The sequence below is a fragment of the Aphelocoma coerulescens genome, chromosome 5, assembly GCF_041296385.1.
Source record: "Aphelocoma coerulescens isolate FSJ_1873_10779 chromosome 5, UR_Acoe_1.0, whole genome shotgun sequence".
Classification (NCBI taxonomy): domain Eukaryota; kingdom Metazoa; phylum Chordata; class Aves; order Passeriformes; family Corvidae; genus Aphelocoma; species Aphelocoma coerulescens.
The window spans coordinates 28,151,705-28,170,993 of record NC_091019.1 but is presented as its reverse complement, the minus strand read 5'-3'; the positions used below and the strand labels follow the sequence as shown (position 1 = coordinate 28,170,993).

Below are 19,289 nucleotides of genomic sequence, written 5' to 3'. Positions count from 1 at the left end.
TAACAGAAACACACAGCCTAGAAAGCCACACAGCTATGTTCATTGATTCTATTATTCTACAGAACTGCCTACTGTGAAAAGCAGGATTAGATCAGGACACTAATTCAAATTCACACAGTTGTCTCAGATGAAAAGGCAGAAGCAAGCCAATATCAATAAGCCAGTGACAGACAGCTGAAGGTACAGATTCAGAATAACACTCAAATCTCAGGGAACTGTACAGAAACTACGTAACTACTAATACTGAGAAAAACATGGGTACACCAGAGACAACTGGCAACGTGTCTTCCCATCAACTTTTGCTGGCCTTCTGGAGCTCTCAAGTTATCTTTGTCCTACCTGCACAGCTGTGCATCACTGCAAGCACATTTGAGGGATGGGAGCATCTCAGAACAGAATTAACAGCACACTGTACATGACAGAACAGGATTAGGACAAGATGACTTGAACCACAGGAGGCAATCATACCTGAAATGCCAGAGGAACTGGAATTGTTGGAGCCTGCAACATGGTTTTGAAGGCAAAGAAGCCTTTTATCATGATCACTTCTATCATTAGAGCAGAAGTGAAAGGTTACTCTAGGGATAACTACTTGCAATGGCAACCAATACTCTATCCAACTGCATGTATCACAGGCTCACCAATATCCATTTAGCTGGCTTTAGGTTAGAGCCATTCACTTGTGAACATTAGCCCTAAATACAGCTAGAGTGATTAATAGATTGGGAATGTGTACCAACCAGGAGGCACCTTAATTAGTGACTGTCACTGGTGAGAGGCCATCACCGTAGTTCTTATTAGGAGGACTATCACATGCTCAATCACATCCTTCCTGTCCCAGAAGGATGACATTTATCCATCTTAGCTAAAATTTTCATCATGATGAAACTTCATACACTCTAACAACTGTATGTTGTCAGTTGCTGGCTGAAGTATAGAAATTTACAAGACACATGACTTTGAATCTTTGAATTCTCCCAGGAAGTAAAGCTTTGAAGAACGGCAAAGCTTATGGATTTTGGGAAAACAACAGCCAAACTCTACACTTTGAAATTCTAGACCCCCATTAAAGGGATCAATTGATTGTTAGCTGCACCAATAGCCTCAGCCCCACCCCAGTGTAACAAGGCTACAGAAAGCTTGCTTTGGCAACTCCAGCAGAGATATCCAAAGCTGAACCATTATTGCTCTTGCAGCAGGCTATACCCCGAATAGGTGCAGGATATGGAAAAACCTGTAATCAAGCTCATTCTTTGACTACATGTAAGTGCTCAGTCTCTGGTCTGAATTTACTACCCTGAGATAGCAATGAAATCACTCAGAAACTGTAAATGTAGAATTTGTATCACTCAACCCTTAAGCCCTGCTGAATCTGGATCTCCCCATGAGGTGAAAGACTCAGATTAACTGTGTTGGGTTGTGTTTAAACAGATAAAAGTCTTGGTGGCAAAGCCAGAACAGATAAATATGACCTATGACCACACAAGGAAGAATATTTTGTTTGTTGAGATACACATAACTGAATAGAAGCCTATTAAAACAAAGTGAGGCGAGACAGAGCATTTCACAAAGCTAGGTAACTCTAACAAACTTTCATCTGCAGGTCTCCTAATGAGTAACAGAAATGCCAACAAAATGGCATTTGTGTCAATTCTTAAAGACTCCTGCAAAGTTCCTTGGGAAACACTGAGTCTCTTCTTCCTCTAAGCTTCCACTGAACTGAAACTAAAGCCTTCTTTGTTTCACTATACCATCAGCATGTCTTGTCCATCCCAAAACAGTCAATTAGTATAAAGCCTGAAGCAAAAGTTCACAGAGGCAAACAAGAGGTCACAAGCACTTCAGTGGCAATGATGCGGACCTTTTCTTTTAAATGTATCTACTGATTTTTAAAAATATATTAAAATGGATATCCTGGTCTGTGCTACCAGATGCCAAAAAATATCTGTAACCTGGCCATCACAACTTATCAGTGTCCTGCTTCACAATGCAACTTAGGACAAAGAGAAATTTATTAAAAAAACAAACAAAAAGACCAAACCAAAACCAACAAATAAATGAACCAAAGAAACAAACAAACAACAGACCCAAACAAAAAATCAGGCAGAAAACCAAAAATCAAACCCCCACACTGTTGGCCTACAAATGGCAGAGAACCCAAGAGACTCTAAGACTGAAATGGCCCCAAGATGCAGTATTCCACCTGTATTACCACATGCAATCAGTCAGCTATATGAAGTGAGAAGCCAAAATATATATACTGTTTTCATCACCACTTTAGCAAACAACCACTTCAACTAGCTTTCACTGTATGGATGTTTCCTTGGAGACATCACTTAGGGCAGTTCACCAAGGAGAAGAGAGTGCAGAGGGCGGCTTACAGCCCACACTACCAAGAGACTTAAAAGAGCTGCCAAATGAACTCTCAGGTTTCTTGATGAGTCTTGAAATAAAGGGGAATATGGAAGACTGAAAAATATGCTAGTGTTATACCAGTATTTTAAAAGGTTGAAATAGGATGAGACTGTCAGTCTTGTCAACCTGACATTGATTCCAGACAAAATAACGAAAAAGCTGATATAAGACTCAGTTAATAAAGGATTAAAGGAGGACAGTGTAATTACTGCCAATCAACATAGACTTTACAGAAAAAAATAACTTGTCAAACTACCAACACTTTTTGGTGTGATTACAAGTTTCAATGCTAAAGGTAACAATGTTGATGTAATATATTTTCACAAGGTGTTTTACTTGGTGCCAGAAAGCACAGTGATGCAGCATTCTGTATCAGCTGAGAGATCTGAACTGTACCAGTAGATAAGGAGGCAGGCAGGTGCTACTGGGGCGAGTTGCTGTTCCAGTGCTCCATGCAAATCAGGCTGCTGGCATGGAGATCTGTCTGTCATGCTGACTGGTATCGCTTCACTCTCCCCCTGGGCTCCCACCTACTCTACCCATCTGCTGCCACCTTTCCCATGCTTGGCACAGGGATGGTCACCAGTCCCCTGACTAGTACAAAGGGCTCTGCTTTGACCTAAGCTCCACCTGGCATGTTCGTCATTCTGCCCAACCCGCTGCATTGCTGTACTAGTCCATCTGCATAGATAACCTGCAATTTTTAGGGGTTCATAAAACTTGACTCTAAGGATTTATTCTCAAGGCAGTCTTCCATAGCATGAAGCAATTGTCTGTGTAACACTTGCATGAGAATGACACTTAAACAACAGAAAGCTGTTCACATAAAGTAGAGAGCTGAAAGTAAACGGACAGAACCTGACAGCAAGAGCTCTGACATTAAGAAATTTAGTCAGCACACCACAGTAATTCACACGCTAGGATCTCCATCTGCTCCTTTGATTTCTTCTCAGGATATAGCAGTAAATGGGGCAGTGGACAGGAGCAGAAGTATAATTGGATGTATTTTCCCAAACAGCAGCTCTCACTATACTTGATCACAGAAGTCTACTGTCAGTTTTTAGAAAACTGTCAGGTTAGCAATACAAGATTTTTTGGTATCTCTTCTCAAATGCTGTAGAAGTTACATAAGAAATACATTTGACATTTTTGCATTTAAACATAATTCAAAAGTGACAGTCTGGATACATGGCAGAATGAAGCAATTCAAGGTATTCAAGCTTAGATTAGCCTGTGTTAATGGGAAAATAGATTATCAATTTTTTCCTCAGCCAAGGCTATCAACCTCACCCATAACTACCAGGCCAGGGTTAAAGTACTTCTGAGTTTGAGTAGAGGTTTTCCACCGTGATACTGAAGAAAGAGCTACCACAAACCTTGGCACAGGCTAACTATAAAGGAAAGCATACTACCAGCACTGTAACTTTCAATGGCTCTGAAATATAATACTGGAAATGACAATGCTGCTGACCAACGTAATGAGTACAAGAAATTCTCTGGCTATTCCACAATTGCAACATCATTTTCTAGTTCTTGCCTGTCATGCCTCCACCTAATATTTGCAATTTCAACTCTCCTGGTTTCTGCAACATATGAACAAGTTTTTGATCATGGATGTAAAAAAACATTTTGAAAGCTGAAAGCATAGGTAAAATAAACCAAATATTAAAACAACATAACACAAGCAGCTACTGAACTGGAAGAATTAATTTTATATGTAAGTCAATAAAAGCCCTTACTGTGGAGTTCCAGCCATTCCAGTGTGAGGTTCCACGACACTGTCAGAGCCAACAAACCTCACCTTACAAAGGCTCAGCACAGCATCACACAGAAAAGATTGATCTTGTTTTTTGAAACTCCCATGATTACAGTTTCTATCCTCTTTTGTTATTCTTGGCATGCATACAAGAAATAGCAAGCATGAGTGTTTTGGGGTTCAAACTCCCCAAAAAGTGCAGATTAAAAAGCCAGGCTATTTCCCAGCCACAATGGAACAGGCAAACTGCAAGGAGGCCTGGAGGAGGGATGAAGGCAGGTGTCTCCAGCAAAGCTGGGCGACATAAGAGTTCTGCAGTGTTGCCTGGCAGCAAGTAATTATCTGCCAGTGTGCTGCTTCCACGTGCCAACAGCCAAAGCCCACACAGGCAGCACACACAGGAAAGTACATGCGTCAGCTAACACTACAGGTTAGCTCCACTGCCTCCTAAGGGATACAAGCAGAGGTGCTTTGGATGAGACTATGGCTGAGTTCTTACTGTTATTGCAGTAGCACTAGGAACCACTCAAACCAAAATGTCCAGAGAGACAGAAGTCTGGAAGATGACAGACATCTATTATCAAAGACAAGACCACTGCCATACTAAACCAGCATTGCAAAACCAGCAACAGTTCTACCCCAAAACGACTGGGAAAACACCAATAAAAACAGGTTAGATAAATCCTGTCAAAAATGGCTTAGATACAGTTGGTTGTGCCTTAGGATAAGGTAAAGGGTCATGCAGCCTCTTGAGAAACCTTTCAGCACTCCTTTCAGTGATGGTCCTGTGATTACCTAAAGGAAGGAGGAGAACCACATCCCAACCTACCCGTCCATATGTCATCTCTTGTTCTTCCCCAAGCTTCAAAATTACTCCCCCCCCCCACTGGGGTTAATTACAGAGCAACTCAGACCCAGCCAAAAAAGACTCACCCTCAAGATATGTGTCATCTATAACCATCTCATTCATGAACTGCCAGACTGCCATACTCCTCCTCCTCTTTCCCCCACCTCCCTTCCCACCTCCGCTTGCCCTCTAAGGCTCCCAAACGCCTGTGTGCTGTGTGTGGTGGCAGCTGAGTTTTTTAATATGCACTTATTAAGATCCTAATTGAATCCCACATTGCCTTGTGTGCGTCTTCCTAGCCGGAACATGAACAAGGCACCCTATAATTCAATTAGAAGGACCTGCAGCAAGCTGATCATTAGTCTGTCAGGTTGTTTTAAAAAAAAAGACATCTAGGAATAGGAGAAGTTAAATAAAAGAAGAATTGTTAACACCCATCCCGAATTCATGCAGACACTTCCACACATATACCTGAAGCATGGAATCTGCAGTGTTCAAGCACTTGAATGGCAGCTTACTACATCAATCCAACAGTCCTTTCTCTTGCTTCAGACAACTTATATAGAACCTCAAAGGTTGGAATTACTTTTCTTCATCAGTCTTCCTCTGCTCAGATTCATGAGCAAACACCACTAATATACATGACTACTGCAAACAAGGAAATCTCATTACCTGCCAAGACCCTGTTGACAGAGGAATGGGTGGCCAAGCCAGGCTGTCCCCGTTCATGGAAAATCCCAGCATAAGGCAAGTACTCTGGCAGCAAGAAGCGTCTGCAAAACAAAGAGAGTAAAACATGGAGAAAGCCATCCTGTGTACTACAGCCCTGAAGAGCAACTGCAATTACTTTGAGGAAATATGACTACATTCCAGCAGACTACATTAGAGGGAAGGCTGGAATCCTTTGCTTAGCCAACCGCCTCCCTGCTTCAAACAAAAGTAAATTACAGATTAGATCCTCCTCTGATCAATGTGGCTGCAAAGATCAGCACTAAACAAATCCTCTACCTCTCACAATAGTTTTCTAGTCTCAAACCAGCACATTGTGCTGAGAACTTCTGATCAGATTCTTTTCTCCTCCTATTCTGCCTTCACACTGTGACCTCAACCTGCAAGTAAAAAGCACTAAGACCATGCTGTCATTCAAATGTCACAGGATGAGCAGCTCACACTAACATGCCATCATCCCAGGAGTCCCAGAAACTGCAAACCAAGGATAAAGATGCCCTGTGCAAGAAAAGGAATCCACCTGAAAGCACCAGAGAGCTGTACTGCAACTGGTACCTCTAGGATTTCCACACCTTTTACTCTCACACATAGATGCCTTACCTTGGGACAAAGCGCCCCAGCGATGGTGCAGACATGCGGGCATTCCGGGGAGCTCGGTGCCTGGATCGGTCTCCATTGTCCCTTCAGCAAAAGTAAGAAAATTATTGTACATTAAAATTACTATGTCATGAAAGTATTTTCCAAGACAACAAAACACCAACGACATCACCTAGTCAACCTGAGTATGCTACAGAGATTCAATGGTTCTTATGCTTCTGATGTTCCAAATTCATGTACGTAATTTATATAAGGGTAACCTTGAAGTCCACTTTCTTCATTAATCGACAATGTCTCAAAAGTATCAACAAAACCACAAAGAGTCAATGCATCAATGTCAGCACCTGAGCAAATGAAAGAGAAACCTTAGACTTTTGACCAGGAGAGCAAAAAGCAAGCTCACCCCAGTCCTGAGAAGAACCTTCTGTTAGTCAAAGAGATCTATTAAAGTTCACATTTTCATTCCCAGAAGTGCAGGCAAAAGAGCATAATCTGCAGACTATTCTTTTGTGTTCCTTCCCTTAAGGTTCAGTTTAAGTGCCATCACATATTAAAACTATCTCACTTTTCATAATATTTTCCAGTTAAATAAGAAATGTTAGGTGGTATCAGACAAAATTGCACCTCCTTAACAACATCTCATTCTGTTTCACAATAAATGTCTGGGCCTTGGGGAATGAGAGAAAGGGTCTAGCATCCATTGTCCTACAGTAGACACAGGAAGGTCTTCTTCCCCAGGAGGGCAGTGCAACACTGAACAGGTTTCACAGAAAGGCTGCAGAGTTGCTATCCTTGTAAGTCTCAAGACAGGAGCTAGACAAACCCATGGATGGCCCAGTTTGATTTTGGTAATGATAACTGTACAACAAACAGGAGGTCAAACTGGAGGATCTTCAGAAGCCCCATCACACAAAATTCCTGATACTGCATTCATAGGTCACAAGGGGACCTCCAATTACACAGCACTAGAACTGCAAGGAAAATAACGAGATCCCATTAGTGACTCTGGAGTTCTGAAAGAGACCTCCACAGTGCCTTCTCCTCTGTTCAGAAATTTACTCTCTGTATGACCTTGCACAAGTAACAAGTCTGTTCTCCTTGGATTCCAAGTCCCCATGTGTAAATGCAGCCCTGTCTCCTTCCCAAGCAGTTGTGGGGAGAATATTACTTGCAGAGCCTTGAAATCACTAAGAAACTAAATATTCCTTATGCAACACATTAGCAGCACATTTCTAACCCACTCCAGCAAGCTGTGCATTTTATGATTTTTTTTCATTTTGCTTTTTTAAAGTCAGTGAGCAAGAAACGTGGGCTGAGAAGAAAGTCTATTACGTGGCTGTTTCCCACACACTTGAGGAACTCAGGAACACAAAAGCAGAGGTTCTGCAAAGCTTGTTAGCATTTCAAGCTATTTCACCAAAACCAAATCTAAATCCAAGCTCAAAGCTTCAATTTCTCCTCCCACTGTAGATGCAGCACTTGCAGTTCACAGCCAAAGCCGCACCTCACCCTCAGGATTTTGTGCAATCAGCAGGGTTCCTGAGATCAGAAATGTAAAAGCTGCTGCTGTTCTTTTATCACAGGCCTCCAGCCTATTAAGATGCGGATCAATAACAGAAGGAATCCTCCAAACTTGAGTGCTGACATATCAACTTTTGGTGCTAAAGAGAAAAGGCCAAAGGGAAAAAAGTGTCATGTTCCAGATCTTGCCACACACAGTAAGAGCTAGCAGAAGACAAGAAATATTTGTATTTCTGCTGTAGCAGCTTTTGAAACAACACTGATATGCAGCCCCGGGAGAAAAGCAACAAAACCACTTTCAGGGTTTGCATTTGCTTTGGACATTTACTAGAATTGGAAGATACTTTTGAAAAGGACAAATATCAGCAAGAGGAACAACAGCAGGACTACACTCTACAGAAGTCTCCAGCTGAAGAGAATTTCTGCAGCAGGTTTCAAAAGGAATGAGGAGTTAGCTCCAGCAAACAAAAGGAGATAAAAGGGCAAAGTCTACAGACTAAATCAAGAGACCTAGAGGAACTAATTGTTCCAGTTTTTTTAACTGCCACTAACCACAGGTCTTAGCATCCACAAAAACATTTTCAGACATTTTCTAACCAAGGTGACCTTCTGATGTGAGAAGTCCATCCTGTACTTCCCTATTTATTCACTGTGTACACAATCTCCCAACAATATGGAAAAAAGCCTGAAAGGCAAAAAATATAGACTAGGCTTTTTTTCAGTTTGCACCATGACACAGTCAGTCTCTAGTAATTCAAAAGACAGACATATATTTTTAACATCCGCTAAAAAAAAAAAATTAAAACCCACATCCCAATGGTCACCTGCCCTATAAGTCAGGCTGCAGGGAGTAAGAAACAATGGCTATCCTCCAAGACTGCTAGAATTCCTATTTACTATAAGTAGAAGTGTAAGATATTCTTCTTTACCTCAGGGGAGTGTACTACCAAACATTACTCTGAATTACTAATTTGTAGAGTCATTTATATCTTAACTCCCATGCTCAACAACTAAGAGTGTCTAGTCTAGTGTTGCAAAGCTAGAACAGCTGATATTACCCTGGTACCAGCTGAAGATTATTTCTGCGTCCTCTAAAAACGAAAATAAAAAACCCCCTATAGATCAGTGAAAATGAGTGGCACTTCGTGTTATTTCTGTACCACATTGAGCCTGCTGACAGAGGGAGGAGAGCAGATGTTAGCACACTGCAGTGCCAGCGTGAAGCACTCCAGCAAGAAATGAGAAGTTTCCAAGGTTCCCTAAAGTACTGATGAAGATCTAATGCTCTACTTTCTATTTAGTGTCAACTACCTACAGATTCATTAGCTAATGATTCACAGTGGATAGTTTAATTAACATTACCTGCAGAAGTGGAAAGCAAATCCCTCAAGAGTGTGTGTGTGTGTGTCTGTGTCTACATAAAAAAGCGTCTTCTGTAAAGCAACTCAATAACCTTGCTAAAGTAAATGAAATAAACCACAGCAAGGTGACAAGGGAAACTTAATACTCTAATTATTAACAGAGTAATTTGCCTCAGCAGGAAAACTGCAAGAACCAACAAATGGTCAAAATAACTTTTAAGGTCTGTCTCAAAATTCAGGTTATTCATTATTTGTTCAGATACCATGGTGGGACAAATCAACAGAGTGATGTGGCAAATAAGAGTTGGTAGGGGGGAGAATAGTATTAACACTAACCTAAAATGGAGCATGAAAAGAAAGCAATTCCCAAACATTCAGGAGAATTATGGACATTTAATAGGGCATAAGAAGGATGAAAGTTTATCCTAAATTGGATAAGACAGTCAAATCCCCTTGGATTTTTCTTCTATTGTCTTGTTTTCTTGTTGAGAGAAAAGCTGACCAATGTAAATTTAATGGACCAGCAATGCCAGCTCTGAAAACCGAAAGAGATACAAAATTTTGCATCCTAAAGTTTGGAGAAAAAGGCATTCTTTTTCATCTGGCAACTTGGCTACTGCATTAATAACAGTGGATACTGAAGACAGCAAAGACAAAAAGAAAGCCATGTTCTGATTTTCTGTCTTGGCAAGAATTCACTTTAATATTTAGAGACTTGTATCAGCAAGTGAAATTAAACACACAGCATGGGATTTCTAAGACAATCTGTTGGTCTAACTGTTCCCATTGTAGTCAATATTAAAACTCCCACTGACTACACTGCTAATAGAATTAGGTCAACAATGACCATTTTGAAAAGCCATTTAATTATCAAAGCCAGCACCAGTAAGCCATATAAGTTCAGAAGAATCAAGTTATATCAGACCAAGCCAATTGTTTCATATTTTCAGCATTTTATCATGTTTCATGCAATCCAATTTAAAATGCTAAAACAATCTGTATTGCAGAGGTTAGACACTTACATACAATAGAAATGGTAAATAATTGTTTGAGTGGCATCTACTACTATCCTTAAAGGTTGACACTGGAAGTTGCACCATCTTCATGCAGCAGAAAAAAGCAATGTTTGAAGTACTGAGAAAGTGTGAAGTATCTGTAGCTACTTGCTGTATTTTTTTTTTTGTTAATTGCAGTAGGTTACTTCAGAGGAGTAGGACACAGGGCAGGAGTAGCCCAAAGGCCCTATCAGGAGCTCAGAGGAGGTTACCATGCACTGCAAACTTATTTGGCTTTAGTGGCTGGTCAGGTCTGTTCGCAGGTCCTCTAAAGATGGTTCCTGGAAAATGTCATATTAAACTGGCCATACTAATGCAGAAACAAATCCTGAAACCTTGCAATTCATTTCACAGTATTCACTGCTGACTTGGATGAAAACAGATGATATATACCTTTAGAAGAGAGTACTCTTCTAGAAGAGTTACATAGGACTACAAGATGAAGTGTGTACTGTGTTTTACAAAAAGGGTACAGAAGTAGGAAAAAAGATGGTGAAGGGAACATTACTTTTGCTGGTGGTTCTAAGAACATGTCAGTTGCTGTCCAGCACCCTCCAGATGGGTAAGGTAACATACAGTGTTGGGAACACTGTGATAGAAAGTTAGCTACTAGCTTCACCACTGAGAGGAGCAGCAAATACCAGATATTAACACTTTAGTTTTTAATCTGTCTGATCCTGCAACATCCTGAGCATCTAATAGAAATCAATTTAGAGAAAAATGGGAGCACTTCTAGTAAATAAGCCTCCCAAAATAGAGAGGTAAACACAAAATAAATAAAACATTGACATTCTGAATATTTTAGCAAGATACAGGCATCTTAGAAGACAAAAGGAAAAGCCACACTGCAAGTTGGTCGTAATTCTGCATAGGGGCATAGGAGCTAAAATAGTATCTCCTGGATCAGTTAGACTAGTCTCTTATTCAAAACTAAAGGTTCCATACAGTATGTGCTACTTTACTCAGAGTCCTCAAGTCTTGGAGAAGTTATAAACTCAAACCAGGAAAAGGGGACCACCCTACTTACAGCTCTGAGGACAAGCATATCTCACCTAAAACCAGGATTAAGCTAAAGATGAAACATCAAAGACAACTAACTTATCTAAGCAGATATTTCCACTAGTAAATACAAAGGAAGTCAGGAGCATCAAAAAGGATACAAATCCTGACATCCTATCAAAAAGGATACAAATACTGACATCCACAGACATTAAAATGACTACCGGATGGTTCTTTTAAATTATATCTAAAAGAATATACATAACCTGGTAAAAATAAAAGTTACAAATTTATACACCCATCTTAGAAGGAGATGACTATTACTGAATGAGAAGCACTGAAGGCAGAACTGAAGGAGACAACAAGAAACAAGAAAAACAAGGGGAAAAAAAGCATTTGTTACACGAAAAGACCTGCCTGGCACTAAATGTATGACTGTGGAGCGAAGTCCCAACTGTAACACTGGAAGCCAAAAACAACTGAAGAATAAAAATATTAGAGAAACTGTAAAGAGTGATGGTGGCCAGCTGGAGAGACAGGAACTAGAATAGATTTTTAACATAGTAATAGATAAAGAAGTTAGACAAGTCACCCAAACCTTTCCACCATTTTGTGTTCTTCTGAAGGCTAAAATGTCAATCTTTCATAGGAGCTTTTTGAAAGGAACACCAGAGAAAATGTATATCTATTCATCAACTAAAACTTCCTATAAAACAGCAGACCGCTGAGTTACTAATGGCTGACCAGAGAGAAACAAACTCCCCAGCCTTGATTACCTCTCAGAGCACTGTTCAGGGGAAAATGTATTTACAAGATTAAATATGGCACTTCAGAAGATCAAGTGTTTCAGAGAAGCATCACATATGAGAGGTCAAGAGAAACAGCAGTACTTGCCTGTTAAATGCCATGGATTAACTGCCTCAGAGAAAGACTGACTTGGAACTAGAATGAAGCACTCACTCTTTTCTAGGCGCATGATCCAGTTGCCTCTATTTTAATCACTTCACTGTGTGGTGGGCTCACAAATTGATGATGATGTTTTAGAATAAGACTGATACACTTCATAGCTACAGTGAATCATTAGAAAATAGAAACATCAGCAGCCAGACAAAGCTAGAGAGGCAGCAACTTCTTTCTCTTAAAAAAAAAAAAAAATTGCACTGTTATGCTTTCAAAGGAAACAGAACTGAAACCATAACTTCACAAGCAATGCTAATCCGTTAGACCTATGGGCTTCAAGAATGCTGACCAGCAACTAATGGCCAGCAACTAATCAGTAACAGCTTGCTTCCTAATCACTCTCATTAAGACCGGACCTCACCTACTAAGTGACCTAGTTTGACTTCTGAGTCACACAGACACAAAATAAAACGAAAACAACAGACAGAGTTAATATTTGGCAGAAAAACTCAGAAGTACCATCTTGACATCAAAATTATTTCTACAGATTCAGGCAACCAACAGCATGGAGTATGATGGGAGCTTTTCTGGCAACTGCCACCTTTCTAAAGGCACTTGTTCTTTCACCACCCTGCTATGAAGACACTTGCCTTGCTGGAATGTGACTTAATGGTAAAGCAACATTATGCTGGAGAGGTTAGTAAAACCCTGCTGCAAGGAAACAGTCATTGCCTGTTCACTGCATCGATGCAGCATTACTAGACATTATGACCAAGATACAGGTAATATAAAAGACTGTCACAAAAGATAAAGATTAATAGAACAGGGAAAGTGAAGCCGCAGGCTACTATGAGTAGATCACAAGACAAGCTAACACTCTAACTAATCCTTGAAAAATTAAGCTCTAAGAGTAGATTCAGTATCATTCCCATTCATCCAGCACTTGTAACTTTCTTAGCCTGAAACTGTGTTTAAGATGGTGAATATAATTAACATAAATTGCCGTGCATCTGGAAATGACATCCCAGTGCTAACTGCTTCAGAAACCTCTACCAGAGAAGAACAAAACCCAGAAAGTGATCACCAAGTTCCCCAATATTTGTGTCTGTCTTGAAAGCCAGTTTTGAAAAGGCCCATCTGCATCAAAAACAATGATGCAGTGCCATATGAGCCAAGAAACACAGACAGAGGGAAAAACGACAAAAACAGATAAAGGAGCTTTGGGAAGAAAGTAACAAAGGCAGGTACTTACAACAAACAGCAATCCTGTGAACTCAAACAGCAACTTGCTAGCAAGAACATTACTTGTACGTGCTCAAGAAAGACAGATAACAAACTGCCCCATCTAAGACTTCCAGGAAAAAAAGGCTACATTTTCTGCAGTATACCGACCTGCCATGGATCCTAAAAAATCCATTTCCATCAGGATTTGACTGACATGAAGAACCTATTGAGATTCTCACATCTCCTTTATGTCTTTTGTTAATTTCAAATGTAAACTTCAGGATGGCAAGGACAAAAATGAAAAAACCCAGCCTAGATGCTTTCAGAAAAATTGTGGTTTGGGTACAATACCACTACCTCTACAACAAAAAGCTACTATTGATCAAGTCATCTCTCTTATCCACCTTCACTATGCCTGATGAGAACTTAACACCTGGAATCCCATTCACCTAAGGTTAACGTGTCACCTTAACCTACAGACCTCTAACAGAGTAAACCTCTTTCTTTACCTCTGAGATTCCTTCTGCTCCTCTCTCCACAATGACAGAGCTTGTCTCAGTGTTCTGGAGCTGTAGATCAAAAGCTCTATACTTGCTTAAGGTGTCACAAAAAGGCTTTAACCATTCCAGTCTCTCCTTTCTCCTGCCAAGAAAACCTGGCTACTATTAGAAGGAGTTTCTTTTGCAGAAATGGAAGGTTGTCACAGAAAGGAAAGAAAACACTCTGAAATACATGAGCGCAGGGTGGACAGCTGTGGAGGGCAGTAAAGACCAAGACTTCACAAAAAGAGTCCAGGTTCTACCCATGTGCTCTTAGTAGTTGCTGTGCTAAGGGAAGTCAGAAGGTGCATCATGAATTGATTGCACTGCTGCAGGTTAGTGCTCCCATTGCACTGTCTCTAGCACAGAGTCAGACTAAAAAGAAGTGGATTTAAACACACGCAGGGACTTCTGTCACAAGGGTAAGGAAGAAGTTATTTCAGTAACTGGCAATCTCCAACCTCTCCCTTCACTCAAACTTTCCAAAATCTTTCCATCTCAGCCATCAAGCAAACCACATGCTTATTCTCACCATGACACACAAATCCCTCCTCGAAACTCACTTCTACCATTCTACCTGAGGAGCAATACAGAGAACAAAATCCAAAACCAAACCTTCTACCCAAGCACACTCTACTGAGTAACCACACTGCCACAGCCATTGTCTTCCCTTTTATCTCCCGTTGCATAATGTTAGTTCAGACATGACTGCATCCAGACAGTTACTAATTAATATTGTCAAGTATCAGTGCCTCAGTCAAGGTTCCTAAAGAAGCTAACAACAAAATACACTTTAAATGAAGACTTTCCAAAAGAAGGGTGACTGCCTGGATATCTCACACAAATGTCTAATCAGACATGCACTTTTCTCCTTAATACATAAAAAAGTTAAACCAGAATGCCAGCTTAAAGTGGAGCACTAATTACGACACAAACTAGACTCCCAAACCAAACATTTCACCCGTGAAGTATCTGAAGGAGTTTCTTTTGTGGAAATGCCAAAAAATCTACCACATTATTCTCCAAAACGAATGAAAATGACATACAAGACACTGGAAGTAAGACTTGCAGCTTTAATACAGTGGCACTTGGCTAGCAGGCTACCATCTCAGAACCTTTCAAGACAAGAGGCTGTTGGAAGAACTTAGATTTGGCAGTTTTTGCCAAGACTGTGTCAATAAAGCAATCAAAAATGGCAGGAGACAAGTATGACAAATACTCATGTATCTTATGCACTTACAAGGAGACCCTTGCAAGATGTCCATCTGAGAAACCACAACTCTTGGTCCAAATCATGCCTTAAACAAAAGGATTTTAAAGTGACAAAGCCAAATAACATCACCCTGAATCTTGTAAGCTTTCCCTAAGTGATTAATCACCAGAAGGTCCATTAGAGTCTCAGTAAAACAGTGCCTACAGTTCTCATATTTTCTGTCTGGATGCTCAGTGGTGTCTTGAAAGAAATTCAAGAGATGAAGCACCAAAACAAGATTTCAGGCCTGTCAGGTAAAGCCCATCTTGTTAGAGAGACACAATAAAGACCTTCCTAGCTTGTGACAATGGCACAACTGACTGGATCCACTCCAGCACAAATCCTCCTACTAGGAAGGAAAAAAGGACAAAACAGAACAGGGAAAAGGTGGAGACATGAAAAGAGTGTAATCTCCAAGCTCCTTCGTATCTATATTCTGTCAGGCAGCCCCCTCTCGAAAGTAGACAGAGGAGTCAGCCATGGTCACACCTTTAGCCTTAGCTTGAAAACCTTTTTTGAACTGTAGTGAAGGGTTTGACTCAGGCTTTCAGAGCTGGTGCACTGTCCTATATATATGCTTTTCAGTCTGAGAGATGAACCAAACCCTTATTTCTGTATTTGCTCCCATAGTTACTGCAGACAAAAAGGGACACAGATGGCCAAAATTCACCTACATGAAACACCTTCACATTCTGATTATGGTGACAAATTCAGAATTACAAATGAAAAAAATGAGATTGCCACTATCCAAGGAGACCTAGAAGCATCACCCACAGTCTTCAACATCAGAGAGCTGTTCTAGACTAAAGGAAGTCTACAGAAGAGACCAAATCAAAATTCTTGGAAAAGTCAAAAGAAAATAGTTTAGCTTTAACAATCTAAATTGACTATGTGATGCAAACATAAGACACTCAAATAAGAACTTGAAATTAGAAAGTTCAACATGTATAATTTGTCTATAAAGAATCTATTTTTATCAGTTATGCTGGAAGACTAAAGTGATGTCATTCTCCATTCAGAGATTCTTATTCCACAACTCAGGAAACCTTTTCTTTTTAGCTTAGGATTCTGCTAAAGCTAACCTTAAAACCCACTCATATCAATCTATCTGTTAATAACCTAATATTACAATCTGTATATATATTACAAACTCTATTAAATGCTTTCATATAGACATGACTAAGTTTACAGTTGATGGTTGCATTCAACAAGCAGTAAGATGACAACAGTGACACGTTAAACACAGGGAGCACATGTACACAGGGAACATCTAATTAGACCAAAAAACACAGGTATAGTGTATGTCCCTCCTCCTCTCCTGTCCATAAAAGCTGGTGCAAAAGAAGGATATTACTAACACCTATAAAAAACACTATTTCACATTCTTATACCAACACTACTTCTATTGTCATCACAAACTAAATGTATTTATGAATGAATTCACCCTTGATTGAGACACAAGAGAGGCTTTAACTTAAATTTAGAGGCTGTAAGTACACAAACAGTGCATAGACCAAGTTTTTCATGCCCCTTACTAGGCCATTAGGTAAACAAAACTGAAAAAAGACAAAATGAATTTCTGAGGAGAAAAAAACCCTCTGAATCCCACAAAATATGAAAGTGAAGGAAGGCTTGTCTCCCAGGCATCCTGCACAAGCACAGTGTTCACTCCTTGCCCAGAGCTCTATGTATAATGAAACCAACAGGTGTTTCATGTCCCTTATATCTTTCTCTTAATCTCTGGGAAAACAAGAGAGATTATTTACCAATTACACCAACCAGATTAGAAAGATAAAGTACCGAGGCAATTTTCTGGCTTTTATGGAAAAAAAAAATCACTGTATTTCAGGAGAAAAGCATGAGTTGCAGACAGCTAGACACAATAGCAACACCCTTCCCTATATCAGATCTGGAGACACAGGGAAGTCAGAGCATCTAAACCACAGGAAGAAAAATCATCCATGAAGAAATACATCATTGCACAGGTGACCAAGCAAAGAAGGAGGGATACAAGAACCAAAAGGAGAAGCAAGAACTCTGTGTAATTGTGAAGTCTCAGCAGAAGAAATCAAGTGAGTCACGAGAAGTTCCAGCTCTATGGACCCCCGCACAGCAGCCCTCTCCAATCAGCCAAGCAAAATAATGAAGCAGAGAAGTAAAAAGACAGCAGGTCTTAAATGCACAGACCAGAATTCGATATGAAATATTCAACCAGCAAGTTCAGGCACTGCACATTAAGGAATAAACACTTCTTTTGCTCAGTATGAAATGAAAGACAACCTTAGTACGGCTGATTGAATTGCTTCCCTGACTGGGTGCTCTTACTGTGTGAACATTATCTGCAGGGGAACACACTTCTCTGCAGGCATTTGCCTGGCTCTGTGAATGAAGAACATACCATCTTTTACTTTCCCAGCAGAACAAGCTGCCCCAGACAAATAAAATGGAATAATGGAAATAATAAGGTCTATGCTTGCAACACACCCACTTCACAAAAGCGGGCCCAGCAGCCACCATATTTCTGCTCTTCCAGACCACAAAGATGCTTGAGAAAAGCTATTAAGCAGTGACCCTTCTGCGCTATCTCCCCTCATTTACATTTTACACAAACAAAACCACAATGAGACAGAAAGACATTCTCTCACCCTGTACTTCAGAATATTTAATTGCTGGAGCATGAAATGACAGCTTCACAGAACAACTTTCACAGAACAACTTTCTATGAAAAAAATAATCTACCACCACTTAAAAAGTTAGAAAGGGAAAGTATCTCACTTTTGGGAATAGCTAGTGTTACTAGTGTCCTTCACCAAGGGACTTCACCCTGACACAAAGGACATGGAACTTTAACAGCGTGCCATCTCAAGTATGTGCCACTGCAGCAAGTGAAGTGCAAATTAAAATAGTAGGGAAGTTGACAGCATCCTTTGCTGGCAGCTGCAACGTAACAACCCAGATTTTTTGAGGACTTCACAGCTCCCATCAAACACACCTCCCTACTACACTACACTACAGCCATAGACTACTTCTACAACCATGCTCAGAATTATCATATGTTTCAAATGCAATATACACAAATGGGGGAAAATTCAGTGAAATACTTAAGACTACTCAGGGAAAATCCTGCATTTAAAAGGAAATTACCAAAGACAGGCTAGAAAGGTTATATCTTCTTTGCTGCTAAAATGGATTTTAATCTAAATTCCTAAGCTTTTGGTCTACACGCCATCTAAAGAATACATTATTAAATTCTTTCATTTATTGGAAATGAATATTTTACAATAAATTTTTTTACAATGAATATTTTACAATAAATTTTTTGCTGGGATTACACTGGGTATCACTCGAAGTCCAAAAGCAGATGCTGTAGAACAGACTTTAAAAGTTTGTCAGCAGAACCACTCAGCAAGAAGAACAGTGGCTAACAGGAATATTCTCCTAAGGTGTGGATGCACAGCCATTGCTCACTTTGACACAAGAGGCCTTTTTATCTCGTTACAGGGAACTAAGCCTTAACACAGATTCACAATCACCAAATTTAAAAAAAAAACCAAACCAAGAAACCCCCAATCCCAGGAATGTCGGCTAATTTGACAAAGCTATAGAGATAGAGCAAGTAAAAACAACAGGACATGTCTGGCTGTCTCCTATAGCCTTAGACCAAAGAATTAAGTCTTGCAAATCCTCTTAGTGATTCCTGTTCTGTCTCAAGATTTGACAACTCTAGTAAACTTTTGGTTCCCCATCTGTTCCATAGGAGAAAAATATTCTCATTTTCTTTATTTAACCCGTCTTCTAAATGTGGTTGAGATAGCCTAAAGTGTTGAAGGTAGCCTACAACATCCTTATTTTTCACAACAGAAATTACAAGACCTATTTCTAGCAACCACTACTTTAATTATTGATTGAATTACTGTCATAGGTTAGCAAGCATAGTCCCGGAAGGGATATCCTTGCTAAGGGGTGCTTACAGCTTCCTCTGGGACCTGATAGAACCTATCAGCTGGCCAGTTTGAATATGGACAATTCTTTAAGCCACTTAAAGTTGTGACCGCCTCTGTGATACACACTTAAGAATAGACAAACTCCCACCT

The 19,289-nt window shown here is 40.0% G+C and overlaps 1 protein-coding gene across 5 annotated transcripts in view; it reads right to left on the bottom strand.

Annotated features, from left to right (window-relative positions):
• Positions 1-19,289, bottom strand: part of AMBRA1 (autophagy and beclin 1 regulator 1) — a 131,462-nt gene that overhangs the window by 72,105 nt on the left and 40,068 nt on the right. For all 5 annotated transcript variants that reach the window (XM_069017316.1, XM_069017313.1, XM_069017315.1 and 2 more), the window contains 2 exons: positions 6,348-6,428; positions 5,691-5,791 (listed from right to left, as the gene is read on the bottom strand). In XM_069017316.1, coding sequence (XP_068873417.1) covers positions 5,691-5,791; positions 6,348-6,428 — 182 coding nt within the window. The remainder of the gene's footprint in view (positions 1-5,690; positions 5,792-6,347; positions 6,429-19,289) is intronic.